This window comes from Anabas testudineus, chromosome 24 (assembly GCF_900324465.2).
Source record: "Anabas testudineus chromosome 24, fAnaTes1.2, whole genome shotgun sequence".
Classification (NCBI taxonomy): Eukaryota; Metazoa; Chordata; class Actinopteri; order Anabantiformes; family Anabantidae; genus Anabas; species Anabas testudineus.
Genome location: NC_046632.1, coordinates 995,896 through 1,009,818, shown reverse-complemented (window position 1 = coordinate 1,009,818; position 13,923 = coordinate 995,896). Strand labels below are relative to the sequence as shown.

The window sequence follows — 13,923 nt, the reverse complement described above, 5'->3', positions numbered from 1 at the left end:
ATTGCAGATTGTGTCATCTGATGTTCTCCAGAGATAATTTCCATTCTTCTGTGCATCATCACGTTGAGGGTTAGAACCTACCAAGCTCCAAAATGTCCTGTTGTCATTCATCACTATTTCAGTAAGTATTAAGCAGTCTTTCTTATCTTCCATTCTGTTAATTTATTGTCATAGAGCACAGATGCAGTCACTGTCCATCATCCTCTCAAAGGGTGAATGTTGCACATAAACAATATCAAGAACATGGACAATGACCCCTGAGATTTTTGAGATTTTGTTCAACAAGGTTGTAATCTAGGTATTTTTGAACAATGTACTGAGACAGCTTCTGAGTTTTGGGACCATGCACAGAAAACACGTTGTGCGTTTTTAGTCGTTTTAATTCACATTTAAATGCACATTTTAAACAATGACTTGCAGTAGGCAACATGTAGTCTGATAACAAACATTTAGCGAAAGTGTTACATGTAAATATAGCTTTGCTCACGTTACTATTTTACTCTTCCACATAGTATTTAAGAGTGTGACTCTATTTTAATTGAATATATTATGTCTTACTTATAGTCTGACATGAGCCACGTGTAGAGTCACAGCACCAAGTCAAGAGTTAGTGTGCATGTTCATGTCCATGTCAGCCTCATTCAAAGTTCTTCCAGTCTTCTACTTTACTCTCACGTGTATTGTAATTTTCTCCAGCACATCAAACACATCTTAGATGTGTTACATCAAACAACCTCTATATGTTCTAGGATAATCTCACATATATTGAAACTTGGATTTAGTTGTAAAATATCTGAATCACCCAGACCATTATTATTTTTTGGATGTATTATGTAAAAGTACTTTTAGTATAGTTTTGGTGTGTCCTTTATGCAACAAAAGCTGTCACACTGTTAGATTTACCATTTTATAAACAGAATACTTGAAAGTGTGTGAACCCTTTAGAATAAAAAAAGGGCAAAAACATTTAAAAAAGCTACAACATTAAGGAAATATCCCACCAACAATGGCACCTACTAAATATTTCTAGTAATCAAAACTGCTGTAAAGGATTCACAAACTTTGGTGAGGGCTTGTAAGACAAGAGCAGTTCAATGTAATATGCGCTAACATATACCTCCCCAAGCCATAACATCACTTTTTAAAATTATCTGAATATCAGAAATGACATTAGTTTTATTAGATATTCCCATCACTGAGGAAAATAATGGTCAAAGCTGAAGAATTTAGACCTATGTTGTTTTTAATATGTTTAATTATTATTTGGCATAGCACAACTGCAGAAACTATATGAGGTCTTGCATTTATACTAGAGAATGGGTGTCCATAGTGCACAGTGAATGTGTAAAAGTTATGGTATATTGCACAAAAGAACAAATATTGTCCCTGTATAAGCACACAGTGAAAGAAGGGAGAACTAAGGCACTAAATATGGTATTCTAAACTTCACAGTACACACTAAGGACCCATCTTAACATGTAGTTCTTTCGTTTTCTCATGAGTTTTCTCATTTTCATTCTCTTTGGTCTGCTCCTTGCATAAACCCATTCTCTGGCTTACATGCTTCCATAAAAAGTGGTATATCATACAAGCTAGTGTTGCACTCTTTGGCTTCATTCTCATCTTCTCCTTCATCCTTTATTTTTCCTTGCTCTGTAGTGAGTGTGCTGCAGTCAAAAGTGGGCGTGCTGTAGCCGTAGGCTTCACTGTGAGGTCGCTGAGCCTCATTTGGAATGTTCTTCTTCAGATCCCGATTCCTGTTTCGCTTGGCCAGCTTAGTGACAGTGCCAAGGCGGTTGAAAATGTTGTCCTCAGATGTGGTCTGGTGGTTGGACTGCTGGTCGCACTGCTCAGCCTCTCGCAGCCTGAGGTTGTTCAGCTTGGTGTCAATGCTCTCCTGGGAAGAGGTTTTATAGCTGTTTGTGTCAAGGCTGTTGAAAATGGCACGGCGCTCTGGGGAAAGAATATCCAGTGACACGGCACGTTGGTCCAGGCCCAGCTGTCGTCTCTCCATGCTCCTGATGGTGGCAGCACGCTGCAGCTTGTCATGGACCTCAACACTCATACGCCGACGTGTCTCCCGGAGCTCTGCTTGCACATTTGCTTTCCATTCTGCTGCATGAGCCTTGATCTCACCAACCTTAGGCAAACAAAAAAATCAGTAAGTTATTTTCACTATATATGTGTAAAATGATGCTAATACAACAACATATGGCACCAGTAATATACACTGCCACTGTCCCTCCCCAAAAAAGTGACCACCTTCATTTAACTAAGCAAATAGGTAAGAGCCTTTTATTTAATAATTAATGCATGGATGATTATTTTTAACCCTAACTGATGCAGTGAGTAGCTTCTCATGTGTTGAACAACCATGTCTGAAGATGTTTCAGAAGGGTCAAATTATTGACATGCATCAAGCAAAGAAAACATCTAAGGAGATTATTAAAACTACTAAAACTGGGTTAAGAACTGTTCAATCGAAGAAGGTCATGTGGTCTGATGAGTCCAGATTCGCCTTGTTCCAAAGTGATGGGAGCATCAAGGTAAGAAGAGAGGCAGGTGAAGTGATGCACCATCATGCCTTGTGCCTACCGTACAATCCTGTGGGAGCAGTGCTATGATCTGGGGTTGCTGCAGTTGTTCAGGTCTAGGTTCAGCAACATTATGTGTCCAAAGAATAAGGTCAGCTGACTACCTGAATATACTGAATGACCAGATTATTCCTTTCATGGATTTCTTCTTCCTTGATCCCACAGGGAATTTCCAAGATGATAAAGCCAGGAGGGTCAAAATGTGATTCAGGAAGCATGAATTTTGACCAGTCCAGACCTTAACCCCATTAAGAATCTTTGGGATGTGTTGGAGAATACTTTGTGCAGCAGTCTGACTCTCCCATTATCAATACAAGAACTTGACAAAAAAATGAATTCAACTCTGGACAGGAATAAACATTATGACACTGCAGAAGCTGTTCTGAGTGTGACTTTTTAATTGGATAGGCATTATATACTACAATAAACAAGTAAAAGTGCAAGTACTCTATTATTACAATTTATCTTATTTATATAAAACTCTCTGTTATTTTGTAATGTAATGCAACATGCAATGTCCACACAAGAACAGCCAGGACTTGCTATGAGAGTGTTAATAACTGAATATAATGCGGGCGCAACCTACAAACACCGCCTTCTTTCTAGAAGGCGGTGTTTATCTATAATAAACTATAATTTGGTCTATAATCTTACAAGTAAAGACATTTAATTCATGAAATCATAAACAAAATAATAAAAAATATATATTTGTAATAAAATACAATAATATGTTTATCGTAGCCTTGTGTCGTGCCACAGTGTTTGCTAGCTTGGTCAAGAGTATGATAATAAGCATTAAGTATTTCGTATGTGAGCATACCTCTTCTTTTGTCTTTCTGGACAGTACCCTCAGCCAGTCACCAATCATGTTCAGCACAGCAGCAAAATAGGCCAGACCGCCCAGGATCCAGAACCACACAAGTGGCCTATACCACTTTCGGTACTCAATCCTCCGGTCTCCCCCTAATTAAAAAAAAAAAAGAGAGATGAAGGAAGGGTAAGAAATCCACATATTTGCTGTGTAGTATTGTTAGTAATCACTTTTAAAGATGGAGATACTGCCAACCCAGTCCAAAAATGTTCTCTACTTTAAAAAAGCAATAATCAATTACTCCATTTGACATTTATTTAAGGTCACACCAGGAAAGTTAGGGTCTGTAGAAAGTGATGGTAATGCTTTATCTTAATGGTAAATGAAATAGGATGAATTCATAATATTCAGGGTATTCAAAATATCAGGAAACTCTTTCGAGATTGTTGGAAAGCGAATTCCAGGTGACTACATCATAAGCCTGACTGAGAGAATGCCAAGAGTGTGCAAAGCTTTCATCTAAGCAAAGGGTGGCTACTTTGATAAATCAAAAATCTAAAACACTCTTTATTTACATATTTCCGTGTTTGTTTGTTTGCATGTATTCAATATTATTGCAGAGGATTAAAAATAATAAAAATAAAGAAAAAACACTGAAGGAGAAGGTGGGACAAACACTGGCAAGAAAAGTTTGGACTAACTGTATTTTTTTCAATTTATGTTAGTTTTATTCTATCAAATGCTGCTAAATGAGGGGAGAAAGAATTAGATGAGATAATAGAGTTACCTACTATTTATTGTAAGGAATCAAAGCCTTCTGAGTGGAATCCCAGATGTGCAAGTGAGTCGATAAGGTGATAAGTTTGTGGGGGCACTGCATGAAGCAGGAACAAATAAATAAATATGAACAGAGGTGTAGTGACGTGGATGAACAGGAGGGTGAAGGAAAAGACGTTGGAGCTTAAGGTGTAGAGAATAACTAGAGATGGGGCAGGGCCCTACGATTGCTTGACGGGGTCCTTGTGATGGCTACTAGTGAGGCTCTGATAATCAACAAGGGAATCTAGGACGGTGCCAACTGGCAGTTACTGGAACAACACAGACAAAAGTGACATAATTTTCCCACCCTGATGCAGAGTCAATGGTACAGTAGTTGGAACTGGTAAAACCATTTAAATGATGGCAGATTCAGGTGCAGCATACACCTGTGTGAATCATTCTGATGCAGGTCACCTCCAAAGATCTGTTTGGATTATCAGATTCCCAGGGATGAAGCAATTGATTCTCATTTGAAAAGCTATTCCCCTGCAATTTTAGGGACAAAACTGTTGCAAGTGTTGATATTGGACCAGATTCCTGTAAATCTGCTTTGACGTGATGCTTTGTTCAAGCTGAAATGTGTCATTATGTGCACCCCGACAGGGGAATTCATGCCATAAAACACCAACTGATGGTGGCACAGGATAAGGAGATGAAGTATTGACTTGGGGACAGGGAACTGTATGGTGGTGGGCAATGATCTGTATCTAGAATTTAAAATCAAGGACAGTTTTCACATATCACAGTGTGAGTTCTTTTCTAAAGATGTCTATCTGTGCTTTGGGCTGGGCCTATCCATTTATCATGTTGGCACAACTGGTGCAAGTGAAGTTATAACCAGACTATAGACCACCTTGGAAACTACAATGTCCACTGAAACCTGGTAGAAAGGCTGGCATTGAGCCAGTGATACAAGACCTGTTGGATGTAGGTGGGCAGATTGACTGAAGAAAGTCAAGCTGATCAGGGTATCGACTGGTGCATGACTTAAACTAGGTTATAGAGGATTTTCCAGTTCCCAATTCACACACATTGTTGTTAAATGAACTTAACGCCAAATGATTTCCATTTTTCCGTGTGCCCCTAAGTGATAACAGCAGGCACCTCTTTGCATTCCAGTACAAGGATCAATTTCTAACATATAGCAGAGCTCCTATTGGCCTGTAGATCAGCCCATCTGTGTTTTACAAAGTTTTGGAGGGATTGACAGGTAAGGTACAGTACTGTCATCTAATTTGTGAATGACATTATCTTATGTGAAACAGACTTGGAGACATATCACAAGAGACTCCGTGACCCTGCTGGCTATGCTAGGTGAACACAGTCATAAGGCTTCATTGAAAGTACTGTAAGGATCAAGTTGAGTAACTGAGTAGGTTGATTAAAGAAAGAAAGAATACGTGCTGTGTCGCCTGCACATTTGAAGGCGGCGGCCAAGACCACCAAACGGACCACAGTAAATGAAAATGCTAACTTTTTTGGGAATGACTGTTGGAAGTCTACAGGGAAAGGTCCCTTGGATCCCCAAAGGCTATTTGGCAATTAAACAGGCTCTGGCATTGACTCTCCCAGACTATGAGAAACCATTCCTGTTGTTAGTATCATATCAAGAAAACAATGCCTGTGGGATGTTGGCCAAAATGACAGGTGTTGGTTCATATTTGCAGCCTACAGCTTACTATTCTGTCTCGATAACACCAGTGGAGATTGTGCTACCAGGTTTTTATCACCATTTGGCTGCAGTACATCTGATGTATGAGAAAACATCAGCATTGACAGTGGGCTGTCCTGTAGAGATTTTGTCACACCACAAGTTGGTGAAATTTAAGGCAAAGTTAATAGGGTTCATTCTTTGCTGCTGTATCCCTGTGCTGGGATCAGTAATGCTTAGAGTAGTAGTGAAACAGACATTACAGGTGGTAATGATGAAACAGGGAGTGTTGCAGAATAAGAGTAGTGATGAGATTGATTTGCTTCCTAACTTGTTTTCCACAACTGAAGAAGAAGATGGCTAGGTGTCTGAGTGGGGCTCCCGGGGAATAAGCTGCCAGGCCAATTAACTGGTACTCTAGGGTCTTGTTTCAGCTGGTCCGAAGGGTGCGTCTTCTAGTAATTTGGTTCCTTCTCTAGCTGTGATTATGTTTTCATTTCTACATTTAATCATCATTTTTAGAGCATTGGCCTGAGATGCAAAATGTTACTGGTTCAAACCCAGTCTCAGTCCTTGAGCAAGACACTCCATATTCATTCTATCAATCTATCAATTTATCAGTGCCTTCTCATACTGTAAAATATAGTGAACAATGTAACCTGTATGGGCTAGTAATAAATGACAAAATTAGATAGAGTTGAGTTGAGATGTTTTCCTTTTCTTCTACAATAAAGCCTTATACACAGATAATACATCAGTTATATACAGTTTAGTAGTAGTTACACATCACAGAAGACACAGCCTTGGCTAACTGAAGAGGTACCCTACTACAGAAATTCACAAAGGCAAACATCCACACACCTTCCAAAAGGTTAAACTTTGTAATTTCAACTTCAGTCCACACAATATTCATATACACTGCTCAAAAAAATAAAGGAAACACTAAAATAACACAACCTAGATCTGACTCAATTAAATATTCTTATTAAATACTTTATTGTTTTCATAGTTCAATGTGCTGACAACAAAATCACACAAAAATTATCAATGGAAACAAAATTTATTAACCCATGGAGGTCTGGATTTGGAGTCACGTGTGGAAAAACACACTACAGGCTGATCCAACTTTGATGTAATGTCCTTAAAACAAGTCAAAATGAGGCTCAGTAGTGTGTGTGGCCTCCACGTGCCTGTATGACCTCCCTACAACGCCTGGGCATGCTCCTGATGAGGTGGCAAATGGTCTCCTGAGGGATCTCCTCCCAGACCTGGACTAAAGCATCCGCCAACTCCTGGACAGTCTGTGGTGCAACGTGGCGTTGGTGGATGGAGCGACACATGATGTCCCAGATGTGCTCAATTGGATTCAGGTTTGGGGAACGGGCAGGCCAGTCCATAGCATCATCAGACAGGGTTAGGGTTAGACAGAGGGAGGCTTCAGAGAGTAGGTAAATCAGCACAAAAGATCATAGGCTGCCCTCTCCCCTCCCTGTCGGACATTTACACCTCCTGCTGCCTCAGCAGAGTGGAGAATATCATTAAGGACAGTTCCCATCCAGCTTCTGGACTGTTCAACCTGTTACCCTCAGGAAGGCGCTACAGGTGCCACAGAACGAGGACAAACAGACTCAAGAACAACGTTTTCCCAAAAGCCATCACTGCCATAAATTCACATATGCACTGACTACCTACTGAATTATCCTGTCACAAATCTAGGGCGTTGCAGAGGCTGAGGAGATAAACTGGCGAGAGATAATGTCAGCAGTAGCACTACACCAGAGTTGCGAGGGCAGACCAGAAATCAGGTGTCCAGGGGCAGTCCAGATCATACACAGAGTACACCAGGTGCTAAGGCAGAGCAGCTGAGGTCAAAACACAGTCCAGGTCATACACAGAAAATAGTTCCAAGGGAAATCCAAAATCCAAAACAGAATGCGATCCAGGTCATACACAGCAAGCCAATCGAAGGAAAATCCAAAATCCACAACAGAGAACAGTCCAGGTCAAAACACAGGGAGGTCCAAGCACAAACAGAGTAGGGGTCAGAACAGGAGAGAAAAACTCATGTAACTCAAGGAGCAGGCAGCTCATCAGGCAGATTCGGCAACGGGTATACAGAGGAGGTAGAGGAGGAGGTGTCACAGTTATTTACAATGTGTCACAGTTATTTACAATGACAATCTGACTATCATACAAAAGCATGTACACAAATTTAAAGCTTTTGATGTCTCTATAGTAACATAACAAGTGTAGATAAAAATATAAAGTCTGCTCAGCCGATCCCGCTAATTATCATTTACAGACCCCCAGGGCCCTACTCTGAATTTCTTTGTGAATTTGCAGATTTCCTTTCTAACCTAGTTGTTTCTGTAGACAAAGCGTTAATTGCTGGAGATTTTAATATTCACTTTGAGAATCCAGAAGACCCTCTGAGAACAGCATTTATGTCCATATTGGACTCGCTAGGAGTAGATCAGTGTCTAGTAGGACCCACTCATAAAGCGGGTTGCACCTTAAATTTAATAATACCCTTCGGTTTAAGTATAAGAAACGTTATACCTTAGATAATGTAGCTCCAGTTAAAAGAAAAGTAATTAGAGATAAGAAACTTGCTCCCTGGTATAACGATGGCACACGCGCCTTAAAACAGACTGCTCGAAAGTTAGAACGTAAATGGCGCCAAACTAAATTGTTAGTATTTCAGATAGCATGGAAAGAGCGCATCCTGAACTATAAAAAAGCTCTTAGTGCAGCTAGATCAACGTATCTCTCCACTCTCATAGAAAACAACAAAAATAACCCTAGATTTTTATTTAATACAGTAGCCAAATTAACTAGAAAGAAGACCACTGCAGATACCTCCACAACAACGTTGGGCAGTAGTGAGGACTTCATGAACTTTTTCAACAACAAAATTGTAAATATAAGGCAGAAAATTCAAGCTTTGAAACCAGACAATTTAGTTGACACAGGTGACGAGCTAACCACAGCAGATCAGTACCTAGATTACTTTACTCCTCTTGAAGAGAATGAACTAATTTCACTCATCTCTTCTGCAAAATCTTTAACCTGTACATTAGACCCTATACCGACACACTTTCTAAAACAGAAATAATAGAACCCCTGCTGACAATCATAAATTCCTCAAACACTATGTCCCAAAGTGTTTTAAATTAGCAGTTATTAAACCGCTAATCAAGAAACCTGATCTCGACCCTTGTCAGCTGTCCAATTACAGGCCGATATCAAACCTCTCCTTTATCTCAAAGATTCTCGAAAAGAGTAGCTGGGCAGCTATCCTCGTATCTTCATAGAAATAACATACACAAACTCTATCAGTCAGGATTTATCACAGCACAGAGACGGCACTTGTTAAAGTAGTAAATGACCTCCTATTGGCCTCTGATCAGGGTAGTGTCTCTATGCTTGTGCTACTGACCTCAGTGCAGCTTTTGACACTATTGACCATAGTATTCTCCTTCACAGACTAGAAAATGTTGTTGGAATTAGGGGAACGGCCCTCTCCTGGCTTAGGTCCTATTTGACTGATCGTTATCAGTATGTAGATCTAAATGGCAATTACTCCACATGCTCTCCAGTGGAGTTTGGTGTTCCACAGGGTTCAGTTTTAGGCCCACTGCTTTTTTCCCTCTGCATGCTTCCTCTGGGCAACATTATCCGTAAGCATGGTATTAACTTTCATTGTTATGCTGACGACACACAGTTATATGTCATCAAAAACAGATGAGATCAAACAGCTTAATAAAGTTGAGCAATGTGTAAAGGATATACGAGACTGGATGCTAATTAACTTCCTTCTGCTAAAGCCTGATAAGACAGAAGTACTATTTATAGGATCATCTGCAGCTAGAAGCAAGATTTTAGATCACGCCGTAACTCTGGATGGCCTTTCTTTTACATCTAGTGCAACAGTAAAAGACCTTGGTGTGATTCTAGATTCCAGTCTTTCATTTGAAGCTCATGTAGATAATATCACCAGGACAGCTTTCTTTCACCTCAGAAATATTGCCAAAATAAGGAATATTTTGCTGATCAACCAGGTGCATAAACAAGCTTCAGTTAGTTCAGAATGCAGCAGCGAGAGTCCTCACTCGAACCAGAAGATATGAGCACATCAGGCCTATCTTATCTACACTTCATTGGCTCCCCGTGAAATTTCGCATTGATTTGAAAATACTACTTTTGACATTTAAAGCATTCAATGGTCTTACGCCGCAGTATCTAAGTGAACTGCTAGTGTCTTATGATCCACCACGCCTACTTCGATCAGGATGCTGGCTGCCTGTAAGTATCTTGTATCATAAAAACTACAGCTGGGGGCAGAGCCTTTTCTTACAAAGCCCCAAAGTTATGGAATAGCCTTCCAAATGGCGTTCGGGACTCAGACACAATCTCAGTGTTTAAGTCTAGGCTGAAAACCTATTTATTTAGTCAAACATTTTTGTAAATAGATTTGGGAAGGACTCATGGACGTAGAGCATTATGGTGAACTGGTATGTTTAGATGCTCCCAACTCTCACTGATCACTCAGGTTTGTTGATGGTGAAGTGTTTGGTTGCTCTACATCCCAGGGAGCCCTCATGTCTGTGTTTCCTTCTGGCCCACCCTTTTAGTTAGGCTGTCATAATCAGTCCTGCCGGAGTCCCTGCTGCACTACACTAAATATACATTCACCTCAAACTTTATCTGACTGTGAATACAACTAACTGCCATCTCTCCTCTTCTCTCTCTTTCCCTCTCCCTCTCTCTTTTCCCTCTTCCTGTCTCTCTGTCGAGCTACACGTCATTCCACCCTCTGCCCTCTGGACCTGTCTGACTCGTCCTGATGCCCAATTTCTGGCTGGAGATCTCGTTGCCTGGATCCACCGTTTGCCCAATGGGATGCGTTTGGAGACTGGAGTTGGTCACACAAGTCGGTCTTGGCCTCGGCGGACGTCGGCAGCTGTTTCTTGGAGGTCTCAACTCGATAGTCCAGGAATGGAACAAGTCTGCCTGCAAATAACTAACTGGACTCTACATTAACTTAAAGACATTAACTGTTATACTGGACTGCCTGCTGCCTACACAGCATGTAATCACCCATATGAGGATGGGTTCCCTGTTGAGTCTGGTTCCTCTCAAGGTTTCTTCCTGTTGCCTTCTCAGGGAGTTTTTCTTGCCACCGTCGCCCTCGGCTTGCTCATCAGGGACAATCTGATTATTATGATTCATACACATTCACTGTTCATGTACTGTTCTATGGTTGTGTAAAGCTGCTTTGTGACAATGTCAATTGTAAAAAGCGCTCTACAAATAAAATTGAATTGAATTGAATTGAACAACATGTAGGGCAGACAGGTAGAATCGTGACAGTACCCCCCCTCCAGGGACGACTCACGGCAGCCCACCAGGCTGGTCAGGATGAGCACGATGGAACTGCGCAATGAGGTCAGGATCCAGAATGAAGCGCGAAGGAACCCAGGAGCGCTCCTCAGGACCGTAGCCTTCCCAGTCCACCAAGTACTGCAGACCCCGACCATGGCGGCGGGAACGGATGAGGCGCCGCACCGTGAAGGCAGGGCCACCATCAATGAGCCGGACGGGAGGAGGGGGCCCAGAGGTGGGCACTAGGTCACTCACAACTTCTGGCTTCAACCGGGAAACATAAAAGGTCGGGTGAATGCGAAGCGGTCTGGGGTGACGCAGACGGACTGCCACCGGGTTGATCACCTTGGTGATGGGAAAAGGTCTAATGAACATGGGAGCCAGTTTGCAATTGTCCACTCGCAATGGAATGTCTGAGGAGGAAAGCCACACCCGCTGACCGACTCTGTAAGGAGAAGCAGGCCGACGTGGTCGATTGGCCCGCGTCTCATATGTGTGGACAGTTTGGACAAGGGCTGCACGGGCCCTCCTCCAGGCCAGGTGTCAACGTCGAACCGACGTCTGTGCAGATGGGACAGTCGACTCCTTCTCCCTTCTCTCTGGCTTGCCGAGCGTTGAGTCGTTTGGCAGTCCACTGCAGTCCAGGTTCTTATGATCTGTCCCAACGAGGAATGGCTGATCAGTGCCCTCTAACCAGTGGCGCCATTCCTCCAGTGCCAATTTTGTGGCAAGGAGCTACCGGTCTCCAATACTGTAATTGCGCTCTGCTAGTGTCATGCGTCTGAAAAAAGAAAGCACAAGGGTGCATTTTACCGTCATCTTTGGACCTCTGTGAGAGCACTGCTCCTACTCCCTGGCCCGAGGCGTCAACTTCCAACACAAATTGGCGGTCAGGGTCAGGGAGGACCAGGATAGGAGCTGACAAGAATCGGTCCTTCAGGAGGTCGAAAGCTTGTTGGGCTTCTGGAGTCCAGGAAAACCGGGTCTTGACGGAGGTCAGGGCATGGAGAGGGCTGGCGATCTGGCTGTAATTGCGGATAAACTTTCTGTAGAAGTTAGCAAATCCAAGAAAACGTTGTAGGGCCTTACGGGACTCAGGAACCCGGCCAATCCTGTACCGCCTGTATTTTAGCTGGGTCCATGCGAATCTGTCCAGGAGACACGACAAATCCTGAGAAGGAGACAGTCTAGGCATGGAACTGACATTTCTCGGCTTTGACATATAGGTGTTGTTCAGGGTGCGGCTCAGCAGCGCCCCCCCAGCCGGCTGCTGAGCCCTGGCTTTTACTGGGCAAGAGGCAACACCATGTGAGGAACCCCCGCAGTAGAGACACAGATTATTCTGCATGCGTCGTTGTCGCTCCGCCACACTGAGCGGGGTCCGCCCCACCTGCATCGGTTCTGGTGTGGCAGGCTCAGATGAGGGAGTGGAGGAGACAGGGGCTGGACTACGGGAGACGGAAGCGTGAGAGTATGAACGATGAGGAGGAGGATGGGTCTGCAGGCTCTCCCGTACTCGCTCACTGATCCTACGGTCAATGCGAATAGCCAGATCTACCAAACCATCTAACCGCTCAGGGAGCTCCCGAGCCGCCAACTCATCTTTTACTTTCTCGGTTAATCCTTTGTAGAACATAGTAAACAGGGCCGAGTCATTCCAATCGCATAGTGCTGCAAGGGTTCAATAGAGGATTCCGCCACTGACCTGGAGCCCTGCTTGATCTCGGATAATTTGATGGCAGCCTCTTTATCTGGTTTGGTGGGGTCGAAGATCTTGGTCAGTTACTCCGAGAAGGTCTTGAAGGAGGAGCAGGTGGATGACGCTCTGCTCCACTCGGCTGTTGCCCAGGCTATGGCAGGTCCTGTCATCAGAGAAATCACAAACCCCACCTTGGCTTGTTCTGAAATAAAAAATGATGGTTGAAAACTGAAATAGATGGAGCATTGGGTGAGGAAGGGTCTACAGTTCTCTGGGTCACCATTGTAAGGGGGCGGTTTGCTCAGTGCTAGCTCACGAGGGAGAGGCAAAGGAGAGAACGCTGGTTCAGGAGCCGAGGGTGCCTGTGCCTCACGGGACGCAAGTTTGTGATAATTCTCGCCCAAACCCTGAATAGCTGTGGATAGGGTCTCTAGACGGGTTCCGATGTCTGCTAGGGTGCCCTCTACCTGTCCCTTCCAGGCCTGGTCTCTGGCAGAGTCCGTCTTGTGGCCAGATAGTTCTGTCACAAATCTAGGGTGGGACTCCATTGCCAGAGAAGAGACTCAAAGCAAATTGAAATAGAAAGGCTTTATTTACACGTGAAAGGACCACTAGCATTCAAAAGTGAGCAAAACATCAGTCAGAAAGCATAGGAACTGAGAAGTGGTCTCTGGTCACTACCTGCAGAACCACTCCTTTATTGGGGGTGTCTTGTTAATTGCCTATAATTTCCACCTGTTGTCTATTCCATTTGCACAACAGCATGTGAAACTGATTGTCAATCAGTGTGGCTTCCTAAGTAAGCTTTTTGATTACTCAGAAGTGTGATTGACTTGGAGTTACATTGTGTTGTTTAAGTGTTCCCTTTATTTTTTTGAGCAGTGTAAATAACAGTCTTGAGCATAATTAACAGATGAGCCTTTGTGTTCCTTTTGGTCAGCAGTGGTTTTTGCCTTGGAACTCT

The 13,923-nt window shown here is 42.9% G+C and overlaps 1 protein-coding gene across 1 annotated transcript in view; it reads right to left on the bottom strand.

The window, feature by feature from the left end:
- Positions 1-1,513: 1,513 nt before the first annotated feature.
- kcnk10a (potassium channel, subfamily K, member 10a) overlaps positions 1,514-13,923 on the bottom strand; it is a 49,316-nt gene continuing 36,906 nt past the window's right edge. The window contains exons 6-7 of the mRNA XM_026341500.1: positions 3,415-3,557; positions 1,514-2,140 (exon numbers count right to left, since the gene is read on the bottom strand). Coding sequence (XP_026197285.1) covers positions 1,514-2,140; positions 3,415-3,557 — 770 coding nt within the window. The remainder of the gene's footprint in view (positions 2,141-3,414; positions 3,558-13,923) is intronic.